Below are 18,848 nucleotides of genomic sequence, written 5' to 3'. Positions count from 1 at the left end.
ACTCAACCAGATATCGTGTGCCACCTGACACATATCACCTATGAAGTTTGTTTTGGTGTCAAAGGGAGAGGACAGGAGCACCTGAGTATGATTCAAGCTTCTGGTTCCCTGACTAATGTATAGAAAATAGAAAGAACACAATGATGCACCTAACAAAATACAGACTGTGGGAAACTATAGTACAAACCCTGTTTCTTTGACAGAAAAAAAGAACAGGTGAAAGTTTATAGACAAAAAGAAATATGAGTCAAATGCAATATATGGGCCTTATTTGGTTTCTACTTCAAACAGACATGATGCAAAATGTAAGCATAGAAAGTCTTTTATAAAGTGTTCCTGTCAAACTGAAACTGAATATAAGCAGGGCTTTAAAGTTAGCTTTTGTTTATAACAAACAAGAGGGATAAAGGAAAATGTTAAATGATATCACAGAAACAAAATGACTCAGGACATTGTACAAGGTGACCTAGTTTCTTCAGTGCATCAACGGCATGAGAAAAGAAAAAAGAGAAGACTATTCAAGACTATGAGGTTAAGGGTATAGCATTCAAATGTAGGGGGTTGAGGCAGAATCTTAATGGTAGAGCACTTGCCTAGTATGTGTGAGGTCCTGGTTTCAATTCCCAGTATGGTAAACAAAACAAAAACTCCTGAACATTCAAACTAATACACTTAACTGAATTAGATCCTGATTCGAGGGAACCAAATGTAAAAATACATATGAGATAATCAGCAAAACTTGAAAATTTGTGAAGTATGAAATAAAACCAAGAAACTATTGCTAATTTTGTTTAGTGTGATAATGTCTTCATGATTAAGAAAATTGCATATTTTAGAGATGTGTGCTATAAAGTGTATAGAAGTAAAAACAACACGTGGTTTGATTTGCTTTAAAATAGTTTAGAAAAAAAGGGATTAGGAAGATAAATATGATACAATCTTGAAAAATGATGAGTAGCAGGTGTATATACAAGGGTTCATTGTACTAGTCTTTACACTGTGTATGTGTGAAATTTTTCACAATAGAAAAAGAACATTTCACATTAAATTTCCCTTTACCTTTAAAATGTATATGCCCTTATTTATATTTAGATAGCTACTGTTAAACTATCATAAATTAGCCTTCCAACTCAATATACGAAATTGATTCTAGTTTGTTTTGTTTTTGTGTACTGGGGAATCAAATTCAGGGTCCTGCACAGGTTAGGCAAATGTACTACCACTGAGCTACATCCCCAGTTTAATTCCAGTTTTAAAAGATATTTTGGTTCTACAAAGTAGAATAAGTTTTAGATTTCTCCAAATTTTCTGTATGCTTTTACAATTCCAAGAAAAGATGAATGCCTTAACAAGAAGGAATCACTGCCCTATAATCCCAGGGATTTGGGAATGGAGATAGGAGGATTGCCAGTCTCAGCAACTTAGTGAGACCCTGTCTCAAAATAAAAAATAAAAGGGCTGGGGATATAGGTCAGTGGTAAATTGCCCCTGGGCCAAATCCCCAGTACCAAAAATAAAAAAAAAAAAAAAACATTTTTAAAAAAAGGAACCATCACTCAGCAGTAAATAATTTCCAAAACAACTGTGAAATTCAGTGTGTAGTCATTTCACATTTAAAAACAAACAAACAAAAAAAAACTTGCTTTCTCCATGTTCAGTAAATATGGTTCTAAAGAATATCTGATAACATCACTATTATTTGTTTGGTATTTATTTTACTTACGTATTTTAAGTAAGGCACAAATCTTTTTAATGGCATTACTTTCTTTTTCTGTCTTATTTTCCCTTACAATTTTTAAATAAAGTCACTATGCACAGAGTGCACTTAACTGATAGCTGAGTATTACATCTCTAATCTCAAATTATGTCCAGTAGGAACTGCTGCAATTCACTGCTAATTCTAGGAATCACAAACAAACTAACAAAAAACCTGCCACAATATTCTTCCAGGCATTAGAAACAAAAAATATTTATCTTTACTATATGTTTACAAAATGTCCACTGTATTCAACTCGGCAAAACCTTTAATGCTCTATTCCCCACTGTTAACTGTTTACTTAAAACACGGTAAAATAAGAATACTTGAGAAGAGGGAAGAAACTTCTTGCTGGAGTGCCAGTGAGTTAAAATATATTCGCCATTAAATTAAATATTATTTCAGAAAACCAGGAATTTCCTGTTGACAGACTACACTATATAACAAAGAGTGAGGATGCCTTACTTAGTTTGAGTTTGGGAGATGCGATATCATCATCATCAGGCAGCGGCCCCAGCTCTTTCCTTTTATCCTTGAGTAACTTCTCCAGGATATGGGCATCATTGTACACCTATGGTTCAAAAACATATTTATTTTCTAAAAAAAGTTTTATTATGGTACAATATAAAACATGGTTTAGGACAGGTGGGAGTTAAAAAATGCTTAGGTGCACTTCAGAGCAAATCACTATCTGAAGGGAGGACTGAGGCCATAACTGGTACGTTTTTAAGCTTCTTAGTGAAAGTGATTCTGATGTGTAGACACACGTGCTAATGTTTGAGAACCACGGTAGTAGAAACTCTGCAGGGTTTAACAGAAGTTCCAAAACACATTTACATGTGTTTTCCTCAAAAACTATCTTTTCTACTAGACCTTCAAGGTAGCAGACTTAGTCCAATGGAAATTAAAGATTAAAAATATCCTATGGGCTGGGAGCAGTGGTGCAGGCCTGTAATCCCAGCTGCTCAAGAGGCTGAGACAGGATGATCTCAAGTTCAAAGCCAGTATCTAAGTAAAATACAAAATAGGGCTGGGTATGTGGCTCAGTGGCCAAGTGCCAAAGTTCAATCCCCTGTACCAAAAAAAAAGAAAAAAAAAAGTCTCATTGGATCTGGGTATGGTGGCACACACTTATAAACCCAGTGGCTTGGGAGAATGGGAGGCTGAGGCAGAAGGATCAAGTTCAAGGTCAGCCTTGGCAATTTAGTGAGACTCTGTCTTAAAATAAAAGGGGGTTGGGGATATTAGTTCAGTGGCAGAGCACTTGCCTAGCACACATAAGGCTCTGAGTTCAGTCCTTGGCCCTGAAAAACTAAAACACAATACAATAAAATAAAAAGGACTGGGGATACAGCTCAGTGGTGGAGCACTTCTGGGTTCAATCCCCAACAATGCATAACAAAATTTTTTTTAAAAATTAAAAAAGAACCTGATGTTTGGAGAAGAGTATCTAAAATATTGTTAAATCCCAAATCTGAATTCAACACCTAGAATCTGATATTTTTTAAAAAATTAACTTCTGCTTAGGGATTTCTCTTTCAAGACTGAGCCAAGGTTTGTAATATGTACTGAAGAACAAGGTTATTTATCTAATGGCCTTGCCCCACAGTTGCCTTCTCCTACTTTTCCAGCACAGGTTATGTCCTTCCTTAACTACCCACCAGAGCAGAATAGCTGAGCAATTAAGTGACCTCTCTTCTTTGGCCACCTCACTAAAGGGTGTCTTTTATTCAGTGATACTGAGGACAGTATAAATCCCTACTATTGAGGGAACCCCTACTTTGATCTACCACCATTCCCAGTGCATACTTTATTTTATATTCAACTGTAACAGGAGAAGGAAAAAAATGATTTGAAATGTTGTTTTGTCTTCAGAAGATTTAAAGTAGATAAAACATATGTAATAGAAAAAATATCAAAGAGGGAAGATTATACCTTAGCTATACTGATAAAGAACTGAAAATCGTGGGTTGCAGATAAAGTTTAGTGGTAGAGCACTTGCCTCACTAGGATGCACAAAGACCAGTAACAAAACAAAACAAAACAAAACAAAACAAAACAAAACATCAAGATGTTCTGCATCCAAATCAATTATTTAGAGGTGCTTTTATGGAAGCATCACACTGATTCTTACATAATTGTGTAATTTCATGGGGTATCTTCAGAGAAGTCTGACTGTAGAGGATAGTAATAATGATGTGGCTGGGGATGCAGCACGTGCTCAAGGCCCCAGAATCAATCCCTAGCACTACCTGCCCCAAAAAAAGATGATGAAGGATTGATTATTCAGATTCAAGCAGTGTTCTAAAATGCTCAATATACGTTATTTTTATAAATTGTACAATAACCCTGGTGTAAGCACTATGATCATTTCTAAATTATAGATGAGAAATCTGAGGCTCAGGAAGAATAAGTTTTAGCAGGATTCAAATCTAGGATGTCAGATTACAAAGTGTGAAGTTTTTATCCTTATACTGTACGGTCTCCCATTTTAAACAATTATGAGGAAACGAAGTATTCATTTAGCCACCAAGAATAACCTAGGTTAAGCCTAGAGCTGGTCTCTCAAAATGCAATATTCTATCAGCACCCAAAAGAGAATGTGTCTACTTCACCCCACCTGTCCTCACCTGGGAGCCCTCCTCATTGTAGTGCCTGGCATTCCGGAACATCAACTTCATGTCTTCTATCATTCCCTCTTCACCTGCATATTTGTCATTGCGGATATTATGCTCAATTATTTTCAAATCCATTGGCTCTAAGATGATTTTATAATAATCAGGATAGTCCTTCTTGGATGGTTTAACCATAAATAGATCACAAAGTCTTCTGCCTGAACCTGGCTCTCGAGCTTCAAGAACAACATTGAATAAGATTTTCATTCGTTGTTTTCTTATGTTCTTTTTACTGTTGAGTGGGGAGGTAGAAGAAGGGAAAAATGACAACAGGTTCAGTTTTCTTTATACAAGAATGAACATGAAACATATCAATCTTGTGGGCAGGTGCTTTTTAATGATTACAATTTATTTTATTACATATGCCACAAACACAGTAAACATGCTGGAAGCTATAAGCAAATAGAAAGAAAATTTCCAAAACAGTTAAAACATAGTAACCCTGCCTGGATCAATCAGCGAACACCAGAACATCTCATGAAATGCAATGTTTAAAAAAAATCTTGTCTAACACCAAAAGAAATGAAATTCTTTAATCAACCAAAATACATTTTAAAAAACAAAACAGAGCCAAAGTGAAATAAAGCTACTAATTCCCTATTTTATTAACATCTTCACTTCCAAGCACAATAAACAAAATACAAAACAAAAAGCTAATACAATAACCACTCTGAACAACAGTATATTCTGGGGGTCAGAAAACAAAAGAAGACTGTCTGCCAGGCTAGTGTCTCTATAGTGAGTTCAAGTCACTCTTACATTGATCATGTCAGGGTCAGTCCTTGCTCTTTCCCTCCATCAGCATTGCTGTACTATCCCAACCTAGTGTAAGGAAGAAATGGTCTAGATGGTGGTTCACCTGAACCTTCTACAAAGCACATTTTCATCCTTGAGCATGAATTTCCATCTTGGTTCTCCAAATTCCCTAAGTGAAATGTGATGCGAGAAACTGATGTATGGAACAAAGTACAAGGGACCATAGATTAGCACCAGATTCAAAGGGGGCCCAAGATGGCAAATGGTCTCATGTCCTATGGGAAGCAGGCTCAGAGAGGCTAAATGACTTGCCCAAGGTGAGGTGCTCAGTAAATTATTAGAAGAGATGATCTTCCAATATCACTTCTGCTCAACTGTTCTTGTCTTCAGGGCACTGATAAAGAACTTTAAGCAGACTCTAACCAGCAGTCTCCAAGGGAACAGCTGGATAGATAATAACCAGAAATGACTTATGACTTAGTTCCTATTCAACAAACATTCCTAAGATCCTATAATAGAGCACTTAGAGGTAAATACAATTTGTTTTCTATTCTAAAAGGAAAAGTAGTTCATTCCTGAAACAAACTACAGGCTGAATGGGCCTCTTAGTCCAGTCTTCTAACTACATGCTTAATCTGCTTCATGAACAAGCTTAAGATATTTTCTCTCCAAGATATGTTTTTCAAAAATAGAATTCAAATAAAAAACAACAGTTGAGAAAACAGATATACTAAATCAAGACTTGTGTCTCAGAAATGCCTATTTTTTAACATCATGGAGCTTAAGGCAAACTGAAAGTGATTTAATTAAAAGAGAAAAAGAGCCTGTTTCCTAGGGTTGGGATCATTCTCACTACTTGCATCTTAACTCTGATAGGTAGCTTTTCTTTGTGGACCTGGGATCATTCCTGCGAATCTGTCCCTTCCATTCCTTTGTCTCTGTGTCCGGTGAGTATTTATTTGATCATCTAGGAGATTTTTCATCTGGTGGGTACTATTTCTCCAAAGAGGTATCCTGGAGTGATGACATGAGAGGAAAGAGTTCTCTCATTCTAGGTCTTTAGCAAGTGGATATTGGGAGGGCATTGGGAAAAAACTTCAATAGGGCAGAATTCCACATCTGGGCACAGATTAGAAAGCAGATGACTTTTAACCTTTGGGAAGTTTCTAAAGGAATATTTCAGAACTTGAGTTTGATATCATAGAAATTTATACCTAAAACCACTCAAATCAGATATGGCTTGTTTAGGTCTCATATGTACAGGTTAAGTTTTTGGTACTAATAGTTGAATCCAGAGGTACTTTACCACTGAGTCACATCCTCAGCCCTTTTTATTTTTATTTTGAGACAGGGTCTTGCTAAATTGCTAGGGACTCACTCAAAGTTGCTGAGGCTGGCTTTGAACTTGTGATCCTTCTGCCTCAGCCTCCCAAGCTGCTGGGATTATAGGCATATGCCACCATGGCTGGATGTGTGGGCTCATTTTAAAAGGAAGACTCAAAGGGTTGGGGCTAAGGCTCAGTGGCAGAGCCCCTGCCTAGCATATGCAAGGTCCTGAGTTTGATTCCTAGCACCACAAAACCAAAACCAGACCAAACCAAAGGAAGACACAAGAATTCAATTTTGAAGTCCTAAGTTTAAAAAATCTCACTAATCAACTCAGAATGAAATGAGTCCTTATTTCCAGAATTGCAAGTAGCCTAATACTTCAGTCAAGACCCTAACCCTGATCTAGGAGATCAGCCCTATTGCCTTCAAGGATTCAGCACACACTCCCAATTACCATTAGGATTTTTCTGTATGAAGTTACAAATACTGTGGGACTGAATCTAGGACATATTTTTAAAGAGAAGGGAAAGTTTTTAATGGAGTTTTGCTAAAAAAGTTAAAGAAGAACAAGTCCATTTTTCCAATGCCAGTAACTCTGAAACTTGGTAGTTCTGAAAGAAATATACCGAGAACGTAAAACCTAGTTGTATATGAGAAAATTTTCTAATATGATAACTATGATTTATTATTTTAGTACTCATAGTACAAATAGTACTTTCTCCTTTATCTAACTGTTTTCATCCTTAGTACAAATAGTACTTCCTTCTTTATCTGTTATCATCCTTAAAGGCAAACAAAAGTTCTATTACTAGGGTCATTTATGACTTTCTTTGAACAAATCAGGTTTTTTATTTTCTTTACTTTTTCCCAGATCCTTCTATTATCATTGAGGCTGAGAACCATGGCCCACTAATTTTAATCTGGCTGCCAGAAAAAACTAAGAGAAAAACTTCATACTCATTTCATAATAGTTGTATTAGCCTGGCTGGCTGATATGTTTACTTTATCTCTTTCTAATGTGGAACCTGAACCTTATCACATCCATGACTTCTGAAATCTTCAAAAACTTTTTTTTTTTGGTACCAAGGACTGAAACCAGGGGCACTTAACCACTGAGGTACATCTCCAGCACACCCCCACCCCCTACCTTTTAAATTTTGCAACAGGGTGTGCTAAGTTGTTGAAGCTGGCTTTGAAATTATGATCCTCTTGCCTCAGCTTCCTGAGTCGCTGGGATTACAAGCATGCACCATTACACCTGCTCTTACTTTCTGAATGAGAAAAACTCTACATCATAAAAAGATAGCTATCACAGTCTCCTATTTAATACTTTATAGTTACTGTTTTCAATGTCGCTTGGCTTTTCAGAGTCTTCTTAGAACCCCTGTGTGCATCCTACTTCACCTCCTTCAACTCATTAACTATGATAGCTTGTTGACTCTTTTCCATTTTGGGAAAGGTACATAAAACTAAATGCCACACCCTGTAATTTGCACAACCATTCTTTTTTAAATAAGCACCTTAGAACATACAAAGTAAAATATATCTCAAGGGAATTAAAACCAGGGCTGTTAATTATTGTGCACTTAAGGGGCCATACTTAAGTGGATACTAAGTCAGAGATCACAGACACTGTTGTAATTTATATACAATTTTAGAATTTTACAGGAGATGGGCCATTAAGGGTTCTATACTAAAAAATCAGTGTATTACAGCAAATTTCCAATATATGAAAGAAAAGTGTCTTAAGAAATTGGTGCCTTTTCTAATTTGCACAAAGATTATGTGCTAGTAGGGGCTCTGTTCTGAATTCCTTATTTTCCAGGAACAAGACCCTCCTCCTCTTGAACCCAACTCAACCTGAAACATTGGGTGCATAACCATCTTTTGCTTTCTCAGCTTATCATCAATTTCTAGAAGATTTCCATAGTCCTTCTGGATCTGATTTTCTTTCAACCGCTCAGACCAGTGTTAGTCCTGACCCTAATCTTTGTAACTGACCACCTTCTCACATGTTCTTACCATCATTCTTCCTCTGAAGTTTTTTTTTTTTTTTTTTTTTTTTGCGGTGCTGGGGATTGAACCCAGGGCCTTGTGCTTGCAAGGCAAGCATTCTACTAACTGAACTATATCCCCAGCCCTGAAGTTATTATTATATGTACTCAATTTATAGCTATAATAGTTAACACTTCTATCATATGCTAAATATTATGTACTCTCATTTAATCCTTGAACTCTGAGAATCAGGTACAATTATTAACTATGTAGAAGTAAATATAGAGATTTAGAGACCAAATGAATACCTCAGGTCATAAAGTGAATAATCAGAATAGACACTTCAATCAGATAATAATCACCATACTGCTTTTATCATGTCTCTCACTTTCCCAAAAGCTGGCAACTAAAAGCCTCATTAATCAAAGTCAACCCAGTTCATAGGCTTCAAAGTCTCCTGGCACTTAGTTTCCTGGCCTGAGAGCTTCAGGGCACTGTGCTTGCTGTTAAACTAAGTAAATCCAAAGGTTCTTTTTTTGCCATACTGGGGAGTAAATGCAGGGAATCATGCATGCTAAGCAAGCACTCTCCATTGAGCTACATCCCCATACATTTTTTATTTTTGGAGAATGGGTCTTGCTAAGTTGTCCAGGCTGGCTTTGAACTTGTGATCCTCCTGCCTCCAAGTAGCTGGGATTATGGACATAATGCCATCATGCCTGCTCACAGGTTAGTTCTTTTATAAAGTGTACAGCATTTCATTCTAAAACTGTCAAGGCTTTAGAACAACAAAACCTTTCATTCACTTTTTTCCAATAAGACTTGGAAAAAAGAACAAAATGAAAGCTACTGAGTCCTAACGTCAACAGGCACAACTTCCAGAAACAAACCTACATTTACTGAGCACTCACTTCAAGTAGGCCCAGTTGTAAAAGCTTTACACATATTAACTCAGCATTACAACCGAGTCTTCACAGCAATCCTATGTAGGTGTTGTCATGAACTCCTTTTTCAAGTAAGGAAGCTGAAATGAGGCTTACATTCCAGAGCTAATAAGAACAGCTGGTATTTGAATTTGGGCACTTGGCTTCTAGAGCTTGGTTTAGAACACTATCCCATAAGGTCCCCTATTTTTACTTCCAATAACTCCTACAGCTTAGAGCCACATATTATGAATGATACAATAGAACCCCTTGTCTTTTAAAAAAATTATCTTCTAATTAAAAAAACATTTCTTGGGGAAAATATTGGGTGGTAATATGGATATAATGGTAATAATAATTTTATAAAGTGGATTACATATGGCAATAACATGTAGGTGACTTAAGAACACTTAGCTTTCAAGGACAAACAAGAGGGGGAAATAATTTTCCTAAAGCTATTTGGGCAATCAAGCAATTTTTGAATATACCTACAGAGTTGTGTACTCTATGCAATTCTTCTACTATATTGCTTCCATATAATTTCACTTGTTTTCAACCTTCCTCCATCCCTGACCACTAAGCTCCTGGCAAGTAAAATAAATGATTAAATGTTCTCCTTTATGATCTGTAACAGCAGAGTCTGGTGTTCTGTAAGCAAATGACACTGTGAATATCAGATGGTAAACGTGAAAACAAAAGCACTACATGATTATCATTAGCAATGTGACATGGCAACTCGTAGACTTCTTAAAATCATAAGTAGCATGCAAAAGAATGGATAGATTTAAAGAAATAAGATATAGACAGGATGAGAGACTGAGAAAATGTATCCATGCTCAAGAAGCACTAGCCCAGCGCACAAATGCCCACATGCATTGACTTCATCTAAAATATCAATGTTGATTTTGATCCCTCCACCACTCCCAATCAGTAAAAGTAACATCCCAGAAAGGGAATTAGCTCCAGCCAGTCCCTGTCACCAACAATGCCACTGTAGTAGCAGTCTCTACATTTTGCTGTAGAAGCATAGCCACAATGATTGGTGAGGGGGCTTTTTGTCCCTGGCAAAGCCAGCAACAAATTAAAGCTAATATTGAACATATCTAGATTAGCTAATTCTCATCTTACTAACTAGACTTCTAGACTGTACTTCTTTCTGTATTTGTAAAATAAACTAGTACCCCAAATACTTTTATTACATGCTTAAGAGTTTACTTTTCACTTTCAGTACTGACCATGACACAGAAGAATTACACTTTTAAAAATATTTTTACACATAAAAAAGGACTGCACACCTGGATAGCCTCCTGAGACCCAACATCTCACTGTCATGAGTGTTCCTGGGAAAGCAGAAATAAACATTACATGTGAAGAGAAATAAAACAAGCAACATCGGAGGGTCATGCACAAACCAAATATGGTTGAGAAAAAGAGGATTATTCAGTCCAAAGCATAAAAGATCTTAATACTTGGAACATTTCAACATGGAAGACAGAAAGAAGATTTTGGGGTAGAGGAATGGGGGAAAAGAATGCACTCCCAGAATGAAGAGAACATACCCACAATCAATTTTTCTCACTCTTTCTTTGGTATTAAAAAAAAAAAAAAAGAGGCAAAGACAGAATCATACACAATACTTAGGAGTCAAGTAGTATTTGCAAAAGTTGGCCCTGAGTTCTCTGGCCAAGCTTAACTCAACCTTCTAGGCTGCAGATTGCCTGACTTCTGGAGAAGTCTATTTCTTATTACCAAAGCCTCTCAACATAACTACACTCTGAAAGACTCATCATGTTATTTCCTTTGTTACAGACCAAAGTATAGAACTTATTTCTTTCAATCTTTTAACATACATTCATGCTTGCTTCTCAAACCCAAGTTTTTTTTCTTTCACTGCTTTGGTAGATGATTTATAGTTGTTCTCTTTTTTCTGTCTTTCACTTTTGTCATACAAAATACTTCTAGGAAACCTGGTTGTACAGAGACTTTTTGTCTGAAATGGAATAGATTTTTTTTTTTTTTTTTGGTGGTGGTGGTACTGGGGATTGAACCCAGGGGTACTTTGCCGCTGAGTCACATCCCCAGCCCTTTTTATTTTTAAGACAGGGTTTGGATAAATTGCTGAGGCTAGCCTCAAACTTGCAATCCTCCTGCCTCAGTCTCCCAAGAAGTTGGGATTAATAGGTGTGTTCCACCACACCCAGCCAAGGGAGTTAATCGTTTTAATAATATAAAGCTGTTTTCTTTTTACAGGAAGTTTTAGGGCAATAACTTTCATTTCATCTACTTGGGTGTCCCACAAACTACAAGCCACAGAGATATGTAATTTTTAGAGATCTGGCCTGGGCTTATGCTTCCTTGGAACTGTTTTCTTAACACTCAACTACTTAAGATCTCTCTTTTCATCCAGTGCTGGCACTAACTGTATCATCACTTTTGCCTCCATTACCTTCTTTTGCCTGAGAAGTTTTTATCTTTGATTGGTGACTGATCTGGAAAACACAGGTGATGCTGAAGTAGAGTTATATAATTACACTCAAAGATGTTCTTGATTTGATGTCTCTGATCTGGTTTCACATTTTTCCTCCGTAGTCCCTGGTATAACAAGGAATTAAGAACTTGGAAGGATGAAATTCATAGGCTAGTAACGGAGGAGACTCACATCTCAGGGTATACCACTCAACTGAGTTACCATGGCATAGCATTGCAAAGTCATTTTCAAAGCTAAAAAAAATTTTCCCAAATGTTCTTTAAAAGAGGGAAAGATAGGATAGCTTCTCTTTTCTAAACCACTTTTCAAAATCTTCTGATCTCAGTAGATCTTTTAATGTATGTACGGAACTGTGCCAACAGCTACTAATGACTTCTCATTCAATTTTGAATTTGTCAAGCCCTGCTATCAGAATAGCTTATTCCTTGTTTAAGGCACCCTCTCTAGACTGACTGCTGCTGCAAAGACTGTAAGGCAGTTAGGTTTGAGGGAGAATACAGTGTTCCACAATGATCAGGCCACAGAAATTCCACATGCATGATTCCTTATAGGAGTCCAGCTTCAGAATCTCACAGTAAGGTCCCCTTCCACAAAACCCGTGAGAGGAAGAAAGGGATAGGGAAGTTGAGAGAAAGATCAAGAAGAAAACCAAAAACATTCAAATATCTAGCTTAACATTTTATGAACTCTAAGAAGTTATGATGGTATTATACAATCTGACATTCTTAAAATCACACATAAAGATCAAATTAAAAAGGAAAAATAAAAGGTAAGGAGCAATGACTTACTTCACTGCAACGGTAGAACTTTCTCCTTACCTTTTCTAATTCATATTTCATCTTTGTAATTCAATATGTAGCAATTACCTTATTAGACTTAGGTGGCAGTATTAAAAAGCCACCCTGCTATTATTATTTGGATAGTAAAAAATATGTTTGCCAAGGTACATATTAGGTGTCTTTTTTTCCTGTGTCATCTAAAAGCGATATGGTACTTAAGAAAAAAGCTAATTATCCAATTTACAAATGATTTCTAAAAGATGTTATCAAATATTTAAAACCTAGAATTCATACTTCACACTTTAAAAAACATTTTCTGCACTTATCTAAAACAAAATAAAGAAGAACTCAGAAAGTTCCAGCTATGAGAAAAGCATATACCTTTTTCTTTTGGCACTACCAGTATCAGAGGTGGCTGAAGAGATCATGCTGTCTCCATCCTCAATATCGTCTCTCCTGGCAAGTTCCTTCTTCTTTGCCTAAAACAGAACAGATCTCAGGAGTCAGGCTCATGCGGCTGAACAGGCCTATGAATATATACCTGTTAAAGAGATAAACATCAGATTCATTCAGAAAACTCCATATAGCATGCACAAAATTAAAGATTCATTAAACATGTTCAATAACCCTGCATGACAGAAAAGCAGGTTAAAAAAATAGATCCAGAGAGTTAAAGAATCAATGTTAGCTAGAGCACTTGAGAATATAAAGAGCTTTAACTGGTTAAAAGCACTGAGGCAAGCTGCAGGACACCTTATTTTGGTGGCCAACTCAAAGGTGGTCTCTAGCATTCTTGACTTCTATAGGGGCAGTGTGGCTAAGAAAAAAGTTGAATCAGAGGTGAAAGGAGATCTACTTTTCAACACATGCATTTTTAAAGACCTTCTGCCAAAGAGAGATGAAAGTCCAACCACAGCACACACAGGGAATAGACATATAGTATGGCAAAACAAATGCTTGCAATTCACAACACTAAGGAGCACACTATTGATTATACAAAATGAAAAGAACCTATGGGTGATCAAATTGCTTTAGTTGCTTCTTTGCCCTAAGATTATCTTTCTAAAACGATTCTACCAAAAACTGTGAGATAAACCCAGTTTCATATCTACTACTTTGTCTTAACACCCCTAGATGGCCAGTTACTTCAGATGCCCTCCAAGGTGTTCTTTCAGAGAGGATCTGTTAAACTCTTGGACAATAAACAATGATGAATTACCTTTCAGACGCCTTTTCTTCTAGACCAGTCCCATCTTAACAAAGTCTAGAGTCAAAGAAATAAAACCTAAATGACAGTATAATATCTGGGATTAAAGGTTAATTTCCCTAGAATTCTAAAATTACCCTGCTTCCTCTATTCATGAAGCCTGCTCCTTTTAAAGTGTTATTTCTCCTCTATATGGTCTCAACAACTCTAAAATAATATTCAACAGTACTTGTGGTTAAAATGAATGACTGATAATGTTGGGGGAAATCATTCATCTTAAAAGAACACACTCAATAAACATAAAACTATTTTGATGATACATACAACAAATTTAGCAAAAAAGAAATCATACCTGCATGACTTGCTGCAATTTTAGAACTCGCTTATAGATGGCTGAATTGGGAACATTATAGCGTTTGGCATTTTCAAACATTAGATTCAGATCACACTCCAAATGATCTAAAGTTTCATATTCTTGGTTCTTTAGCTTTGTTCTGTGAAAGACAAACAAATGGCTAGAACTTTTTATTCTGAAAATGATGAAATACACTTTCTTCCTGAAAGTTCAATGCAAAAATCTTTACAAATACTTCATGGTATCTTCACTAGTGATAGTGGTTAAAAGGCTTGCAATTGACAGTCAAGATAAAAAATAAGGAGGCATGCTAGACCTGGTGGCACATGCCTGTAACCCGAGTGATTCAGGAGGCTGAGCCAGGAGGATTTCAAGTTCGATGTCAGCCTTGGTAATTTAGTGGGGCCAACTCCAAACAAAAATAAAAAAGGGATGGGGATGTAGTTCAGTGGCAGAGCATCCCTGGGAACAATTCTAAGTACTGCAAAAAAGGTGAGGTGGCAAAAGTAACATTAGGTTTAGGGCAATAACAGTTTACTTGAAAATCAAAAGAATAAACTAAAGTTGTAACAAAGTGGTCAATTACAAAGTAAATACACGAGGAAAAAACCCTAATGGAAAAACCCTGATCATGGATAACAAGTAAACTCTAAGAAGAAATAAAAATTAGAGGGATTTTAAGCTACCTCAATGAAGAATCATGGAGAACTACACATTTCTGAAAATAAGAGTCCATTTCAACCTGGTATAGTGGTACATGCCTATAATCTCGCTGCTGAGGAGAAATCCCAAGTTCTAGACCAGCCTCAGCAACTTAGCAAGACCCTGTCTCAAAATAAAAAAGCTGGGAGTACGGGGGGTATAGTTCAGTGGTAGAGTGCCCCTGGGTTAAATCCTCAGTACTGGGGGTGGGGAAGAGGCCATTTCAGTTCATACAGGGAAGGAAGGAAGGAAGGAAGAAAGGAAGGGAGGGAGGGAGGGAGGGAAGAAGAAAGGAAGAAAGGAAGAAAGAAAGAAAAAAAAAAGAAAGAAAGAAAGAAAAAATGGCAACGCCATGAAGAAACATTCAGAAAACTATATTTACCTCAGGGAAGATATAAAAGGACAGTGGAGAGGGACTGTCCAATGGTAAATGAGAGGTAAATTTGTTAGAGTCCATTTATAGTTATCCTCCAATATAACTTATAACAAACTATTATAGCCTAAAGCTGATGTTTTTGCTTATTTTACTTGAAAGTCCTCAGAATTCAGATATGTTAGATACTTCTGCTATTAATAATACCAATCCTCAGAAAGGCCTTATGTACTCATGCGAAATGAGTCACTGTTTGCTCTAACTCTAATTTTTTTTTGTTTTTAGTATAAATTTTTAAATCTTCTGACTGAGATACCGGCATGTTAATCATCAAAATCACAAAAATATTATTAAAGAACCACAATGTGTGAAAACAGTGTCACTAAATCAAAGTAGAGATTCCAAACCTTCTCTGAGAACAGAATTGTCTATTTTGCATGTAAAGTTTTACTTAAAATTCACCAAAATCCTATTCATCTTCTGTATAGCATTTAAGGAAATATAAATATTAGAGAACATCTCTGAAATGAAGCAAAAAAGAAAAACTAAGCATAAATTGAGTTCTTGGTACCAGCTTATGCTGCTAGCACCAGAGTTTACTAAGCAGACTTATTCCTGCCAAATCAAAGGGTGCTAAGTATTCTCAACAACTAAAAGAATACAAACTTGTAAACTACAACTTAACAATAGATCTTCAGATATTTACCAAACTAAAGTTAATCAAGTGTAATTTGGAGGGAAAGGAGAGAGACACTGAAAATAAAACATGGGGAAGACAAATACCAGCACAGTGGAAAAAGTGGCCTGGGGAACCACACAAGCTCCTATTCACTTCTGTGTGCAGGCCTGGAGATCAAACCCAGGCACATGGTAAGCAAGTGCACTACCACTGAGCTATCTCCCAGCTCTAGTTTTCCATTCTTTTTTTTTTTTTTTTTGTACTGAGGATTGAACCTAGGGTGTTTTACTACTGAGCCATTTCGGTAGCCCTTTTTTTTAAAAAAAAATTTTTTAGTTTGAGACAGGGTCTTGCTTGCTAATTTGCTAAGTTGCTAAACTGCTAAGGCTGGTCTTGAACTTGGAATCCTCCTGTCTCAGTCTCCTGAGTTGCTGGGACTATAGGCGTATGCCCCTGCATCTGGCTAGTTTTCCATTACATACTGTATTTGGGGACACTCAACAATCTTCCTTGCCAATAAATCTTCCTAGGACTATTCTGCACCATACAGTAGACACTAGATGCATGTGGCTACTGAAATTAAAGTTAAAAAATCAACTTCCTCAGTGGCATTAGCCACATTTCAAGTGCTCAACAACCACAAGTGACTACTGACTTTCACATTGGACTATACAGGTAATAAAACATTTCCATTTTTGCAGAAAGTTCTATTGGATAACACTGCCCTAGACTTCACTGCTGCTCTGTAGACCACACATGGAAGGGAGTCCAGGCACAGTAAGTCTCTTATCAGACCCCATGGGCTCTGTGACCCTAGAGGGGATTAGATATCTTAGACACTGACCCTTCAAAATGTTAGAGTATACTCACATCTAGGCTCCAACCATTTCCCTATTTCTCTCTCAGCCCTACTGGGGTGCCACAAAACTGCCATTGTTGGGGGGAAAAGTTTATGTGTGCAGAAATAGTGATTTAGCAAAGCAAAGTTTACATCAGAAAATTCCAACTTGGAAGAAGGTTATTTTCCATTGCTTATTGAGGCTGGTGCTGAATACCTACAAAATGTGCTGCAACTTCTCAGGGATCATTACAGACATGGTGGCAACAGCAGTGGCAGTGTCTGAATCTCCTATGGATGCCTTCTGTTCCCCACCCCACTTTTTGTGAACCTGGGATTGAACCAACAGCCCCTTAACCACTGAGCCACATCCCCAACCCTTTTTACTTTTTGAAACAGGGTCTCATTAAGTTGCTAAAGCTTGTTTTGAACTTTCAGTCCTTCTGCCTCAGCCTTCAGAGCCACTGAGCCTGGCCTACTGCCTATTTTTTAAATTGGGATTTTTTTCTTTATTGTTGTAGAGATTTCTAACTAATGTTCATGATATTATAGTGGTTTAAGTATTCTGTCTGGTTGAATTCCCAATGATCATTTTCCAAACTGAATGCATGAGTTCAAGATTGGCCTGGGCGGGGCTGGGGATATAGCTCAGTTGGTAGAGTGCTTGCCTTGCAAGCACAAGGCCCTGGGTTCAATCCCCAGTACCACAAAAAAAAAAAAAAAAAAAAAAAAAAAAAAGATTGGCCTGGGCAACACAGTAAGACCCCATCTCAAAGAAACAAAACAAAACAAACATTTTCCGAACAGGAAAGGGAATCTAAGATGGAACCATCTCTCATGTATGGTTTCAGCTAATAAATTCTCCAAAAATTGACTATGCTTATTTTGATGATTCAACTATCAATATAAAATTTAAATATAGTTTGATTGTCATAACTAATGTATCAATGAAAGGTGTAAGCAGCAAAATTTTGTAACTTTGTTCAGTTAAAAGACAAATGTTTAGGTAAAACGTTTACTTTTAAAATCTTTATCCATTTTAGGAAGTATTAATAATATATGTGGGGCTGGGGAGATAGCTCAGTTGGTAGAGTGCTTGCCTTGCAAGCACAAGGCCCTGGGTTCAATCCCCAGTACCACACACACAAAAAAAATAAAAATTAAAAAAAAATAAAAAATAAAATAAATAAATAAATAAGTAAAAATACGTGCAGGCTAGACCATAAGAAAACAGATTTACATAAATATCTTACCTAATCTGTTGTAGTGATATGGGCATTTTAATTTGCTGGTAATAATCAGGATATTTCTTCTTTGAAGGCAAATGGAAAAAAGGTTCAGCTATTAGCTGCCCTTGGTTATTCCGACAGCTCCTAACTGTGTCATAAAGCTGATAAAAGGGATTTGAAACATCCATAAAGGAAGTGATGCTCTCTGCTTCTGACTCTCCTTCTTCATATCGTGCAGCTGGAAAGACAAAAAAAGTATTCACAAGGGAAAAAAGTAATAAAGGATGAAAGAACCATATTTTACAGCTCTTTTAACAGATAAAATATTTGAAAATATTTTAAAAATAGTCTCTAATCTTCATTAAAGATGATGCTAAGGATGCTTATTATAACTGCATGTTTAGAAAAATATTTCATAGAAATAGAATGCTAAATAGTAAAAGTTACATTGGTTTTAAAAGGTTGCAAAATAGTTTCTTTTTATTTTTTCACTTTTTAAAAATTTTCATTCATTGTACACAAATGTGGTACAACTATCATTTCGCTGGTTGTACACAAAGTAGAGTCATACCATTTGCGTAATCATACATGTACATAGGGTAATGATGTTTGTCTCATTCTATTATTTTTCCTTCCCCCCACCCCTCATCTCCCTCTACAAAATCCATCCATCCTTCTTCCATTCTTCCCTTACCTCCCCCACCCCCATTATGTACTGTCATCCACTTATCAGAGAAATCATTCAGCCTTTGTTTTTTTGGGAT

General features: G+C 36.6%; 1 protein-coding gene across 37 annotated transcripts in view; it reads right to left on the bottom strand.

Annotated features, from left to right (window-relative positions):
* The window catches only part of PBRM1 (polybromo 1), a 99,577-nt gene that overhangs the window by 44,685 nt on the left and 36,044 nt on the right, over positions 1-18,848 (bottom strand). For 24 of the 37 annotated variants that reach the window (XM_079115664.1, XM_079115652.1, XM_079115684.1 and 21 more), the window contains 6 exons: positions 18,109-18,322; positions 14,261-14,402; positions 13,083-13,180; positions 10,730-10,774; positions 4,387-4,663; positions 2,222-2,327 (listed from right to left, as the gene is read on the bottom strand). In XM_079115664.1, the coding sequence (XP_078971790.1) occupies positions 2,222-2,327; positions 4,387-4,663; positions 10,730-10,774; positions 13,083-13,180; positions 14,261-14,402; positions 18,109-18,322 (882 nt within the window). The remainder of the gene's footprint in view (positions 1-2,221; positions 2,328-4,386; positions 4,664-10,729; positions 10,775-13,082; positions 13,181-14,260; positions 14,403-18,108; positions 18,323-18,848) is intronic. The other 13 variants (XM_079115687.1, XM_079115669.1, XM_079115671.1 and 10 more) reach the window with 1 other exon arrangement.

Source organism: Sciurus vulgaris (genome assembly GCF_902686455.1).
Source record: "Sciurus vulgaris genome assembly, chromosome: 16".
In the NCBI taxonomy this organism is placed as follows: domain Eukaryota; kingdom Metazoa; phylum Chordata; class Mammalia; order Rodentia; family Sciuridae; genus Sciurus; species Sciurus vulgaris.
The sequence above is the reverse complement of the archived record's forward strand: the minus strand, read 5'-3'. Positions and strand labels throughout refer to the sequence as shown.